At 41.4% G+C, this 14,388-nt stretch overlaps 1 protein-coding gene across 2 annotated transcripts in view; it reads left to right on the top strand.

Moving 5' to 3' along the window:
- The window catches only part of TTC27 (tetratricopeptide repeat domain 27), a 635,517-nt gene that overhangs the window by 609,895 nt on the left and 11,234 nt on the right, over window positions 1-14,388 (top strand). For both annotated transcript variants that reach the window (XM_073557610.1, XM_073557609.1), the window contains one exon: window positions 9,740-9,840. In XM_073557610.1, coding sequence (XP_073413711.1) covers window positions 9,740-9,840 — 101 coding nt within the window. The remainder of the gene's footprint in view (window positions 1-9,739; window positions 9,841-14,388) is intronic.

Raw genomic sequence — 14,388 nt, 5'->3', positions numbered from 1 at the left:
ATATATGGGGGTCATCTAATCATCTGGTATGTTGTTACATATAAAGAGGTCATATAATCATCTAGTGTGTTATTGAATGTTAATTAGGGACACCACGGATCTGCTTGCTTGTAGAAAGATAGAAAGGGTGCTCACTAGGTCTCTCCCTAATAAACCCTCGCTATCTGCTCCCCACCTCACGCGGAGGTTGGCACCCTAATATCCTGCGCAAGTGGCGCCCCACTCAACGGCGGCTCTCCCTAGTAAGTCTCACCCTATTGTTCCCTCCCTACAAGAAGGAAGAAAAGGAGAGTGTATCGTTTAGTCCATTAGGGTGCACTGTTTGTAGGGTAAAAATCCAATAAGTCTCTCTTTGGAGGATGTATTTGTCCCAATCACCTCCTCTCTGATTTCTGGCTACCTTTTCAATACCTAGAAAGCTGACCATCTTAAGATCTCCCTTATGAATCTGGTTAATATGACTGGCTACTGGAGTATCGCGTTTATTGATGGTATCCCTATGATGTTCTCCTACCCTTACCCTGAGTTCTCTCCTTGTCTTGCCGACATATTCTAAACCACATCTGCACGTCATCTTGTAAATCACCCCTACAGATCTGCAGTTAATGAATTGCTGGATGGGGTATATTTTTCTTGTGATATTGCTGCAGAATTCATTGTTTTTTTCAATCGACATACAGTATTTGCAGCAACCACATTTAAAGCATCCTTTTGGTTGGGTGCCTAACCATGTGGCGCTGTCAACACTTTTTGGGGCAAAATGGCTACGGACTAACCTATCCTTTAACGAACAGCCCTTCTTATATGTAATCTGTGGGTGACTAGGAATGATTTTTGTGAGGTCCTGATCCATACACAGAATCGGCCAATGTCGATTTATTATTTCTTTTATATCTTTGGCTCCATTACAATATTTTGTGATGAATCTTATAGTACCTTCATCCTTGGTTTTCTGTAGAGGGATGAGTAGATCTTTTCTATCCCTAGCCAGGGATGTCCTGTATGCATTCCTTAAGATCCCATCCGGGTACCCCCGTTCTAGGAAACGTGATCTCAAATCATCAGCTTGCAACTTATAGGTATCTCGATCCGAACAATTCCTTCTCATTCGAAGGTACTGCCCTTTAGGGATGCCTTTTTTCAAGGGAACTGGATGGTTAGATTCCCATCTCAAGAGTGAATTAGAAGATGTAGGTTTTCTATATGTTTTAGTTAGAAGACGTCCATTCTCACCCCGTTCGATCAGGACATCTAGAAAAGGTAATCTGCAAGCGTTGACCTCACAGGTAAAACTAAGGCCCAAATCGTTCTTATTAAGGCCTTTAACAAAGTTGCAGAAACCATTCTCATCACCCTTCCAGATTACAAACACATCGTCCATGTAGCGAAGCCACAGGACAATGTTTTCTACCGCCACTTCTGAATGTTCTCCAAAGATGGCATTTTCCTCCCACCAGCCCAGGAGCAAATTTGCATAAGATGGTGCACAAGGGCTACCCATCGCGGTGCCCCTGAGCTGGTGGAAGTACTTGCCATCAAAAAGAAAATAATTTTTAGTTAGGCAAAATTCAAGGGCCCTCATCACAAATTGATTGTGTTCTGTATATTGTAGACCTCTCGTTTTTAGATAGTAGTCCGCAGCCATTAGTCCCTTCTCATGGGGAATTGATGAGTACAGAGCCTCTACATCGATTGAACCCAATATCATATTGGTGTCCAACTCAATGTTATCCAATTTCAATAAAAGATCAGTGGTGTCCCGTGTGTATGAGCTCAAAGAGACCACAAAGGGTCTCAAGATTTTATCAACATATAAACCTAGATTTTGGGTTAGACTCCCAATTCCAGAGACTATAGGTCTTCCTCTCAGTGGTATTAGACCCTTATGGTACCTTTGGCAGGGCATAAAAAGTTGCCACTACCGGGTGTACAGGGATTAAAAAGTCTCTTTCATTTTTATCAATTAGTTTTAATTGAAAAGCCCCATCAACCAAAGTTTTTAGTTCTCTAAGGTATAGCTCTGTAGGGTTACGTTCAAGTATCTCGTAGCTCATGGATTTCTGCAATAGAGAGTAACACAGAGTTCTATACTGGGCAACATCCATTACCACTGTGTTACCACCTTTATCTGATGTTTTAATTATTCTAGTGGTATCTCTCTCTAAATCAAGCAGACCGTCCATTTCCATTTTGGTAAGGTTACGGGGTCTTTGTTTCTTAGATTTTTCCAATTCTAACAAGTCTCTGGACACCAAATTAGAAAATACATCTATGGCGCTTATATCATTATTACTTGGTGGCATGCGTTTGCTTTTGTTCTTAAAATCTGTAAACGGATCTTCACCATATTCATTGGGGTCTACATCTCCCAAAAGAATACAAAAAACTTACATCTCCCAAGAGATCCTCATCAATACCTAGTTCAGCGCAGCTTTTTTTATCGGCATTTATAAAGTATTTCTTCCATTTTAATCTACGTATAAACAAATTAAGGTCCTTTATGGCTTCAAAACATACAAAATCAGAGGTTGGGGCAAATGACATACCTTTACTTAATACCGCCATTTGTTCCCTAGTGAGGGTTTTTGAAGAGATATTAATAATTTGGTTCTTCAAACGGGGTTCCGAGTATTGAATCGACTTCTCAATGGGTAGTTTGAGTCTAAAAAATGTTCCCTCTGTGGTGAACCCCGACTTGCCCCTCTACCTCCTCGAAACCCACTTCTACCTCTAGGTCTCCCTCTATTGTTTTTGAACCTAACTTCGGAGTCGGAATATTCAGCCTCAGAAGACGATATATCTGTTTCTTGTTGTCTATTTGGTTTAGTATTAGCAACTGTATATGCCTTATTGTCCCGAAACTCCTGTAAGTCTCTAATAAAATATTTATGTTTTCTTTCTTTTAAGTGATATTGAAATTTGTCAATGGTATTCTGTAGACTAGTTTCTTTTACAGAAAATTCTGTTTCTGCCGAAAAAATTTTTGTGATCTCTATTTGCTCCTTAAGACGTTCATTAATAGAGTTTAGCATAGATTTTTCCTCATCTAGTAGTATTCTCATTAGCCTTAGTGAACTATCTGTGGCTTCCTTTTCAAGCTTAGCTGACAAGGCTGCACTTTTATATCTATAACCAAAATTAGTAGATATCCTGAGATGCCTAGGTACTATGCCTGCCTTTATATAATTTTCCAAACTCTGTACCTCATTTTGGTGAGTTCCTTAAAAGCTGCACTAAATGATGGTATATATTTTTTCTGCGTGAAAACACCATCCGAAAAAACGTCCCTGGCCTCATTCATCCATTGGTTTGTGTCTATCCCTGTGGATAGGAATCCTGCCATGTCCAAATTCAAATTATGGATAGCGGGGGTCTATTTTACCAATACCGGTCAAAAGTATAAATAGCAAATTGGTATGGATATATATAAAAGAAAAATATTTTAAAACTTAACTTTTAATCACAAGTTAAAACCTGTATAGTGTAAATAATAGTGCCAAAAACTCAATAGTGATGCTTGTGCAAACGTGCCAATATAAAAACAATTTATAGTGAGACGCCTTAAATTGTCCAGATAAAGGGCGGAATATTTTCTCCCTCTTTAGTGTCTATAGTATATATAACCGGGTATTGATATTCCAGATACATTAACCATACACCATCTCAGCATATAAAACGACACTTTTTAGAATTCAATATCCAATTTAGGGAGCTATTACGTTTCCTGTTTCCAAAAAGACAAAGCGAATCACTCAGGAGAAAATTATTTCTCCAACTCCAATATATCTATGTTATAACCGCATATTTTACAGGTCAAAATGAACCATACATGGCATCCATGGAGTCCAGTGTAATATAGTGCCCTAGGTTCCACAATATTACTGCATAATATATACTCTCATGGTGAAATATAGTATGTCATTATACTCATCTCATGTGTAATAGTCCTATACACCGATGCCTGTATATGCGCTCTTGTAAGGGAGGCCCCCACTCTTAGCATATCCTCATGCCTGCATTCATCTGGGTGGCCTTTTTCCATACACCGTTCTCCCAACGCGTTTCATCTATTCAGGACTCATCAGGGGAGTTTATGGAGTACAATTAGACGCATAGCGCTCAGACATCACTTCTCCTTACTTTATAATAACTGAGCACCACATGGTAACCTATCAGTTTCCGGACGCCGGGTACCCAACTTCCGGTCCCTCCATGTGCAATGGACCGTCGCCGTCTGCATGCCCCACTTCCTGGGCTCGGCTTAGGGCCATTCGCGTCACATCCGGTCCTGGAAATACAGCGTCATCACAGGATCGCTCACATGACCCATAGTGTCCATGACAACCTGACGCTGCACCTCCTCCACCCGGTCGCATCTCCGCCATATCTCCTACATATAGTATTAGTGTAGCTTAATCTCCACAATACTAAAGGCGGCTGTATCCAGGTTATAAGTATTTTATCTTATTCAGACTTATTATTTTGCTGAATACCCTATTAATGGACACCTTGCATGGATTCCATAACCAAATTTTTCGTTCACATTTACAATAGAAAAAGGACAAAAAGAAAACATCTACAGCAACTCTCAACCCGAAAAAATCTTATGAGGAAATCATATATGGGGGTCATCTAATCATCTGGTATGTTGTTACATATAAAGAGGTCATATAATCATCTAGTGTGTTATTGAATGTTAATTAGGGACACCACGGATCTGCTTGCTTGTAGAAAGATAGAAAGGGTGCTCACTAGGTCTCTCCCTAATAAACCCTCGCTATCTGCTCCCTACCTCACGCGGAGGTTGGCACCCTAATATCCTGCGCAAGTGGCGCCCCCACTCAACGGCGGCTCTCCCTAGTAAGTCTCACCCTATTGTTCCCTCCCTTCTTGTAGGGAAGGAACAATAGGGTGAGACTTACTAGGGAGAGCCGCCGTTGAGTGGGGGCGCCACTTGCGCAGGATATTAGGGTGCCAACCTCCGCGTGAGGTAGGGAGCAGATAGCGAGGGTTTATTAGGGAGAGACCTAGTGAGCACCCTTTCTATCTTTCTACAAGCAAGCAGATCCGTGGTGTCCCTAATTAACATTCAATAACACACTAGATGATTATATGACCTCTTTATATGTAACAACATACCAGATGATTAGATGACCCCCATATATGATTTCCTCATAAGATTTTTTCGGGTTGAGAGTTGCTGTAGATGTTTTCTTTTTGTCCTTTTTCTATTGTAAATGTGAACGAAAAATTTGGTTATGGAATCCATGCAAGGTGTCCATTAATAGGGTATTCAGCAAAATAATAAGTCTGAATAAGATAAAATACTTATAACCTGGATGCAGCCGCCTTTAGTATTGTGGAGATTAAGCTACACTAATACTATATGTAGGAGATATGGCGGAGATGCGACCGGGTGGAGGAGGTGCAGCGTCAGGTTGTCATGGACACTATGGGTCATGTGAGCGATCCTGTGATGACGCTGTATTTCCAGGACAGGATGTGACGCGAATGGCCCTAAGCCGAGCCCAGGAAGTGGGGCATGCAGACGGCGACGGTCCATTGCACATGGAGGGACCGGAAGTTGGGTACCCGGCGTCCGGAAACTGATAGGTTACCATGTGGTGCTCAGTTATTATAAAGTAAGGAGAGGTGATGTCTGCGCGCTATGCGTCTAATTGTACTCCATAAACTCCCCTGATGAGTCCTGAATAGATGAAACGCGTTGGGAGAACGGTGTATGGAAAAAGGCCACCCAGATGAATGCAGGCATGAGGATATGCTAAGAGTGGGGGCCTCCCTTACAAGAGCGCATATACAGGCATCGGTGTATAGGACTATTACACATGAGATGAGTATAATGACATACTATATTTCACCATGAGAGTATATATTATGCAGTAATATTGTGGAACCTAGGGCACTATATTACACTGGACTCCATGGATGCCATGTATGGTTCATTTTGACCTGTAAAATATGCGGTTATAACATAGATATATTGGAGTTGGAGAAATAATTTTCTCCTGAGTGATTCGCTTTGTCTTTTTGGAAACAGGAAACGTAATAGCTCCCTAAATTGGATATTGAATTCTAAAAAGTGTTGTTTTATATGCTGAGATGGTGTATGGTTAATGTATCTGGAATATCAATACCCGGTTATATATACTATAGACACTAAAGAGGGAGAAAATATTCCGCCCTTTATCTGGACAATTTAAGGCGTCTCACTATAAATTGTTTTTATATTGGCACGTTTGCACAAGCATCACTATTGAATTTTTGGCACTATTATTTACACTATACAGGTTTTAACTTGTGATTAAAAGTTAAGTTTTAAAATATTTTTCTTTTATATATATCCATACCAATTTGCTATTTATACTTTTGACCGGTATTGGTAAAATAGACCCCCGCTATCCATAATAAGCAACCTTACTGAGCAGGTATCTGGATGGGTAGAGGGTATTCTTAAACCACTGGTGAAGGATACAACTAGCTACATTCAGGACACAACTGACCTATTGAATAAACTAGCAGCAATAGGTCCTCTACCAGAAGGAACCATCCTTGCCACCATGGATGTGGAATCTTTGTACTCTAATATCCCACACCAAGATGGATTAAATGCCTGCAAATTCTTCATGGAAAACACAGGGACTGATGCTGTGGTGAAACATAAAATTCATCCTCACCCACAATTACTTTGAATTTGACAACAAGATCTATCTACAAGAGACTGGCACAGCTATGGGAAGTAAAATGGCTCCACAGTATGCAAATCTTTTCATGGCCAAGCTTGAAAGCGATTTTTTGTCCTCATGCCCCATCAGGCCCCTGGCCTACTACCGCTTCATTGATGATATTTTAATCATCTGGACGGAGTCTGAGCAACAGCTAAAGACGTTCCACGAACAGTTTACTCAATTTCATCCCACCATCAATTTAACACTCAACTACTCCAGCACTGAGATTAACTTTTTGGACACCATCATTAAGCTAAAAAACAATGAAATAGAGACATCCCTGTATCAAAAGCCAATCGACCGTCCAACATACCTTAAATGAGACAGTTTCCATCCAAAACACATAAAGAACTCTATTATCTATAGCCAAGCCATCAGATACAATCGTATATGTTCCAACCCCCTGGATAGAGACAAACACCTTGGTCGCCTCAAAAAGACCTTTTTGAATCAGGGCTACCATCCAAGAACAATTGAAAACCAAATTACAAGAGTCACCAGAATGTCAAGGAATCACCTGCTACATTACAAAGCTAAAGAAGAAAATAACCGGGTGCCTCTAGTGGTCACCTACAACCCAAATCTGGAAGTGCTAAGGGGAGCTGCACGGGAATTACAACCTTTACTACAAAAAGATGCCCGATTACAGTCCATTTTTCCAGACCCCCCACTGCTGTGTTTTAGGCAGCCCCCAAATTTAAGAAGCATCATTGTCAGAAGCTCCCTGTCCTCTCCAACAGCTGCAGGAACCTTTCCTTGCAACCAGAAAAAATGTAAAACCTGTCCATTCATAATGACCACGGACAAGATAAAGATCCCCAACTCACATCAGGACTACAAGATCCCAGGTACTTTCAGCTGCATTACATCTAATGTGGTGTACTTAATTATTTGTACTAAATGTCCAACTGGGGGTCTGTATGTGGGGGAGACAGGGCAAAAGCTTAGAACAAGGATGAATGCTCATCGTCACACAATAAGAGGAAAAAGAATGGATCTACCTGTGGCAAAACATTTTTGTATCCCTGATCACAGCAACATGGATATGAAATTACTGGTATTGAAAGGTAACTTCACATCTCAGAGAGAGAGACGTGTTTGGGAGTATAAATTTATGACGACCTTTGACACTCTCAATGCTGGAATGAATGTGCCGCATGGATTTATGTCTTTTTACATCAATTAAGGAATTTGCTTTCAAGACCTTGTGGAGGCATCACAACACATTAGGAGACCCCAATCAGAGGACTATAAAACATCCGGACTCCTTATCTATGAACTGGTCCAATATTTATGTTTCTCCCTCTCCCATATTGATAGTTCTGCTTCACGTCACTTGAGTTATCTATTGCATTTTTTCTGTGTTGTATTGTGCATAAATATGTGACTCTTCAGATTTTGTATTAGTCTAGCCTGAAGAAGAGACCTGAGTAGTCTCGAAAGCTTGAAATGTGTTACCATCTTTTCAGTTAGCCATTAAAAAGTATCAACCACTGAGGACTCTCAATTCTGAATATTTTTCTATCTACTGGCTAACACGGTACAAAGATATACATCTTTCCTGTATCAATGTGGGGACATGTGAGGCTCTATCACCACTGTGGATGTGATGTGGGGACATGTGAGGCTCTATCACCACTGTGGATGTGATGTGGAGTAACAAACACAGGACTCTTCTCTGTTATTTCCTTTTACTGGAGTGATGACAGAGGTCAGCACAGGGGCTAACAGCCAATGAGTGTGCAGAGGGCAGTGCTAGACACTGAGGCTGGGCGGTGCCAGCTCCGACTGTGAGGTTAGATGATAAAGCACTGGTAGCTGTTAAGTTTGGTAGAGCCGCATACAAAGTGGGTGCAGGGAATTAAGTGAAATACAGGAGGAACAAAAGAGAGAAACAAAAAAAGTGTATAGGGTCGTTGTATATCACAGATTAGCTTAAAAAAAATTGGATTTCGTCATCAGACAACTTCTTTAAAGATTGTTGAAAAGCGATTCCAGATGATCACCTGATGATGCTTCTTGAGAGAATGTGAAGGGTGTGTAAAGCTGTAATCAGAGAATAAGGGCACTTTAAGGAATCTAAGATTCAATATATGTTCTGGTTTATTTCACATGCACTTCATTAGTCCTTATTTCCATTTCTGTTCCTTTGTGATTTTACTGTCTTCAGACTGAATCTACCATGTGCATTTTCCAAAGAGAACAAGGAAACCCATTGCATGTAAATGTGCGGCCAAACTTGTGACCCATAATGTATATATGTGGCATGACATATGTGTTAATAACTTCAGAATTAATGAACTAGGACCAGACATATGCTATTATTAAAAAAAACAAACATGTTGTTCCAAGTTCCTGTAGGGCTCAGGGTTGAGGCCCCTTTACATTTAGCGATGCACCAGCGATCCCGACCACGATACGACCCGGTCGGGATCGCTGGTGCATCGCTAAATGGTCGCTAGTGAGCTGCCACACAGGCAGATCTCACCAGCGATGCAGCAGAGATACAGCGGTCGTTACTTACCTTTCACACACAGCGATCCTGACGTCCTCCCGCCCACCTCCACACTTCGCTCGTCGGCGCCAGCAGGAAGCGCCCGACGAGAAATGGAGCTGCGCGATCTCACGCGATCAGTGACAGACAGCGGGGGAGCCGGTCGGAGGTAAGTATCACACATAGCGATCGGTGATGCTTTAGCGATATTGCTAGCGATATCGCTATGTGTAAAACCCCCTTAAGCCTAGAGCTAAGTGTCAATGACATATGCTCCAAATTATTACTGTGCTTCTTCTAGTTTTTAATGTCTTATGTGCCAGCTCTGCTGCTTATAACGTATGGTATGTCATCTGTACTACTAATAGGATGTTTTGAATAGTTGGAGTTTTCTATTGTTTTTGCGCATCAAAAATAATAATTTGACATTTGCTGTTTTTATTAAACATGTTTACTTGTAACTTTTGAACATTTTTTTATACTTGTTTCTATTTTCCAGTGGCAATAAAATGCAGCAAAAATAAGTCTAACCCACAAGAAGCTGTACAGATGTTGTCCTCAGCTCGTCTTAACCTCCGGGGCCTGTCATCTAAAGCAAAGGTTTGTCCTTGTTTAATTTAGTACCTATCATGCACAGCTCCTACTAAACCACAATTTGAGTACAAATCAAATATACTTCAAGGGTAACAACATGTTTAACTTTTTTATATATATTTTTTTAGCCACTTTAATTGCCTGCAGATTAGGGGTGGGGAGGGTTGTGTCTGAGTCCTGAGAATTCCCCCCTAATCACTCAAAAGAAATTGAAAAGTGCACAACTTGGGAGGCAGGAGAGGATACCACCTGCAAGAAGCTCATACACAGCGGAGTATGGATTCAGTAGTAAGGGTACATACTCATATGCGAGAAAAAAAGGTCAGATTTCTGGACCGAAAAAACGGACGAGTGTCATGCGATATCTGTGCGATTTCAATGGAACATTCGTATGACATGCGTATGCAATCCGTATGCAATGCGATTTTAACATGTGCTTTTACATGCAGCAGTTTTCTGCCCTTTACACATCGTTTTAAAACAAAATATTTTTCAAAACACACACACATATATATACATAGATAGATTAAAAGCCAGAAAATGATCTGCCGCGTACAGTATAATTACAGAGTGACAGGTTACAATAGAATACATAAAAAAAGTGGTTTGGTACCGTGTTAGCCAGTAGAAAAAAATATATAAAGTGCTCTCAGTGAGAGAAACAAAATAGGAATCTTGTGGGTATGATACCTTTTAATGGCTAACAAATAATAGTGAATGTTGTTACAAAGCAAGCTTTCGGGACTGCTTATGTCCCTTCATCAGGCTGATATGACAAATAGAATAGACATATAGACAAATAGAATACATAGAATAGACATATACACAGAGAATAGATGTGTAAATATATATGTCAGTGACATACATATATACACTCACTGGCCACTTTATTAGGTACACCTGTCCAACTGTGTGTTAAGACTTAATTTCTAATCAGCCAATCACATGGCGGCAACTCAGTGCATTTAGGCATGTAGACATGGTCAAGACAATCTCCTGCAGTTCAAACCGAGCATCAGTATGGGGAAGAAATGTGATTTGAGTGCCTTTGAACGTGGCATGATTGTTGGTGCCAGAAGGGCTGGTCTGAGAATTTCAGAAACTGCTGATCTACTGGGATTTTCACGCACAACCATCTCTAGGGTTTACAGAGAATGGTCCGAAAAAGAAAAAAAATCCAGTGAGCGGCAGTTCTGTGGCCGGAAATGCCATGTTGATGCCAGAGGTCAGAGGAGAATGGGCAGACTGGTTCGAGCTGATAGAAAGGCAACAGTGACTCAAATTGCCACCCGTTACAACCAAGGTAGGCAGAAGAGCATCTCTGAACGCACAGTGCGTCGAACTTTGAGGCAGATGGGCTACAGCAGCAGAAGACCACACTGGGTACCACTCCTCTCAGCTAAGAACAGGAAACTGAGGCTACAATTTGCACAAGCTCATCGAAATTGGACAGTAGAAGATTGGAAAAACGTTGCCTGGTCTGATGAGTCTCGATTTCTGCTGCGACATTCGGATGGTAGGGTCAGAATTTGGCGTAAACAACATGAAAGCATGGATCCATCCTGCCTTGTATCAACGGTTCAGGCTGGTGGTGGTGGTGTCATGGTGTGGGGAATTTTTTCTGGGCACTCTTTGGGCCCCTTGGTACCAATTGAGCATCGTTGCAACGCCACAGCCTACCTGAGTATTGTTGCTGACCATGTCCATCCCTTTATGACCACAATGTACCCAACATCTGATGGCTACTTTCAGCAGGATAATGCGCCATGTCATAAAGCTCGAATCATCTCAGATTGGTTTCTTGAACATGACAATGAGTTTACTGTACTCAAATGGCCTCCTCAGTCACCAGATCTCAATCCAATAGAGCATCTTTGGGATGTGGTGGAACGGGAGATTCGCATCAGGGATGTGCAGCCGACAAATCTGCGCCAACTGTGTGATGCCATCATGTCAATATGGTCCAAAATCTCTGAGGAATGCTTCCAGCACCTTGTTGAATCTCTGCCACGAAGAATTGAGGCAGTTCTGAAGGCAAAAGGGGGTCCAACCCCTTACTAGCATGGTGTACCTAATAAAGTGGCCAGTGAGTGTATATATATATATATATATATATATATATATATATATATATATATATATATATATTGAAGAGAAAGATATATAGAATAGCTGGTAATTAATTTGCCGGCGTCTGTAAAATCACTGCAGGAGCCGACAGGATAGGAGAGATGTATTACATGCAGTAAATCCATATAGAATAGGTAGATATACTGTATACATGTCAGTGACAAATACAATTAGTATAGTGTGTACAAAATACTGGACATGTATTTAGTTAATAAAAGATTATTTTACGGAAAAAAATGGCGTGGGCTCCCCCTATAATTAATAACCAGCAATGGCTATGCAGGCAGCTGAGGGCTGATGTTAATAGCCTAGGAAGGGGCCATGCATCCTTGGCCCCCTGGCTAAAAACATCAGCTCTCAGCCACCCCAGAAAAGGCACATCTCTAAGATGCGCCTATTCTGGCACATTATTATTATTATTATTAATATTTATTTATATAGCGCCATTGATTCCATGGTGCTGTACATGAGAAGGGGTTACATATAAATTACAGATATCACTTACAGTAAACAAACTAAAAATCACAGACTGATATAGAGGGGAGAGAGGACCCTGCCCTTTCGGGCTTACATTCTACAGGATGGTGGGGAAGGAGACAGTAGGTTGAGGGGTTGCAGCAGCTCCAGTGATGGTGAGGCGGTAGCTTCAGTTGTGGTGAGGGGGCAGCGGGGATCATTGCAGGCTGTAGGCTTTCCTGAAGAGATGGTTTTCAAGTTCCGTCTGAAGGATCCGAGTGTGGTTGATAGCCGGACGTGTTGGGGCAAACAATTCCAGAGGATGGGGGCTATTCGGGAGAAGTCTTGGAGGCGGTTGGGTTGAGGAGAGAATAAGTGTGGAGGAGAGAAGTAGGTCTTGCGAGGATCGGAGATTACGTGAGGGAAGATATCGGGAGATTAGTTCAGAGATATATGGAGGAGACAGGTTATAGATGGCCTTGTAGGTCAGTATTAGTAATTTGAATTGGTTACGCGGAGGGAGTGAGAGCCAGTGAAGAGATTTGCAGAGGGGAGAAGCGGAGTAGTGAGGAGAAAGATGAATTAGTCGGGCAGCAGAGTTAAGGATGGACTGGAGAGGTGCGAGGGTGTTAGCAGGGAGGCCACAGAAATGGATGTTGCCGTAGTTGAGATGGGAGATGATGAGGGCATGCACAAGCATTTTAGTAGAGTGAGGGTTGAGGAAGGGACGGATTCTGGAAATATTTTTGAGTTGGAGGCAGCAGGAGGTGGAGAGAGCTTAGATGTGCGATTTGAAGGACAGGGCAGAGTCAAGGGTTACTCCGATAACCTTGCTCTTCCCACCTCCCTGTAGTGGTGGCATATGGGATATTAGTTCGGGGGTTGATGTCACCTTTCAGGTGACATCAAGCCCCGAGGTTAGTAATGGAAAGATGTCACCCATTAAAAAATCCTTTAATTGAAATAGACATAGACTCCTTTATTATTCTTAATTAAACCATACTTACAAACACACCTAATCCATGCAAAGCCCTCGATATCCTGTAATAAATATAAAATAAAAAAGCAACAATATACCGTACCAAAAAAAATCGCAGATGAGATGTCACCTATTGAATAACATTGGTCCGAGTGCATTCCGATTTTTTATTGGTTTGCACTCGTCCGTATTTCTCGCAAATGAGTATGTACCCTAAGTCATAGTCTTTCTGTTGAATTTGTTTTCCGCTCTGTGCTCACTGAAGCTATTCACAGGGTTTTATTGAATGATCACTGGATTCCTAGGATCATTATTATCCTCACCAATCTGAAAGCAAATAATGTTCCAAAAAATATAAAATAGTTAAGTTTATTACCATTTAAATGTCTTCGTCCCATGATTACATTATAGTATAGCTTAAAAGCAGTAAATAACCTATGAGACTAGATTTTTTTTTTAATTCACCAGATTCCCTATACCTGTATAACGCACTTTTGCAGTCTTTACTGTGAATTAGAGGTCTGGTCGAAAGCATTACACAAAAAAAGGCCGACGTATATACCTACAACAGGTCGCAATACTATGCACCGCAGGATGCAGCGGACCCCGTGATGAGGATGGAGGCAGTATACGTGCAAAATACTGATGAGACAACCACTCACACACCCACCATTCATTCCTGCCTAGTATTCTAAATGTCTGTTATGCAATCCCTGCCTGTGTTGTGGCTGTCGAACAGCCACGAGACATGCAGCCGAAGATACTCTGTTAGGACCCAAGCATGCTCAGATATCACCTTATCTGAGCACGTTTGCTTATCAATAGTTGTGAGCTATGCTATAGGTGTCTGGTCAACTTTAAGGCTAAGTGCGCACGTTGCGTATTTGATGCGTTTTTTTTTCCGCACGTAAATGGTCCAAAAACACAATGGAATACTTATGCAAGCTTGTCCAATGACAATCCTGAAGTGCTGTGCACATGATCAGTAG

The sequence above is a fragment of the Dendrobates tinctorius genome, unplaced genomic scaffold (genome assembly GCF_039654945.1).
Source record: "Dendrobates tinctorius isolate UK_male_01 unplaced genomic scaffold, ASM3965494v1 ptg000250l, whole genome shotgun sequence".
NCBI lineage: Eukaryota > Metazoa > Chordata > Amphibia > Anura > Dendrobatidae > Dendrobates > Dendrobates tinctorius.
The sequence above is the reverse complement of the archived record's forward strand: the minus strand, read 5'-3'. Positions and strand labels throughout refer to the sequence as shown.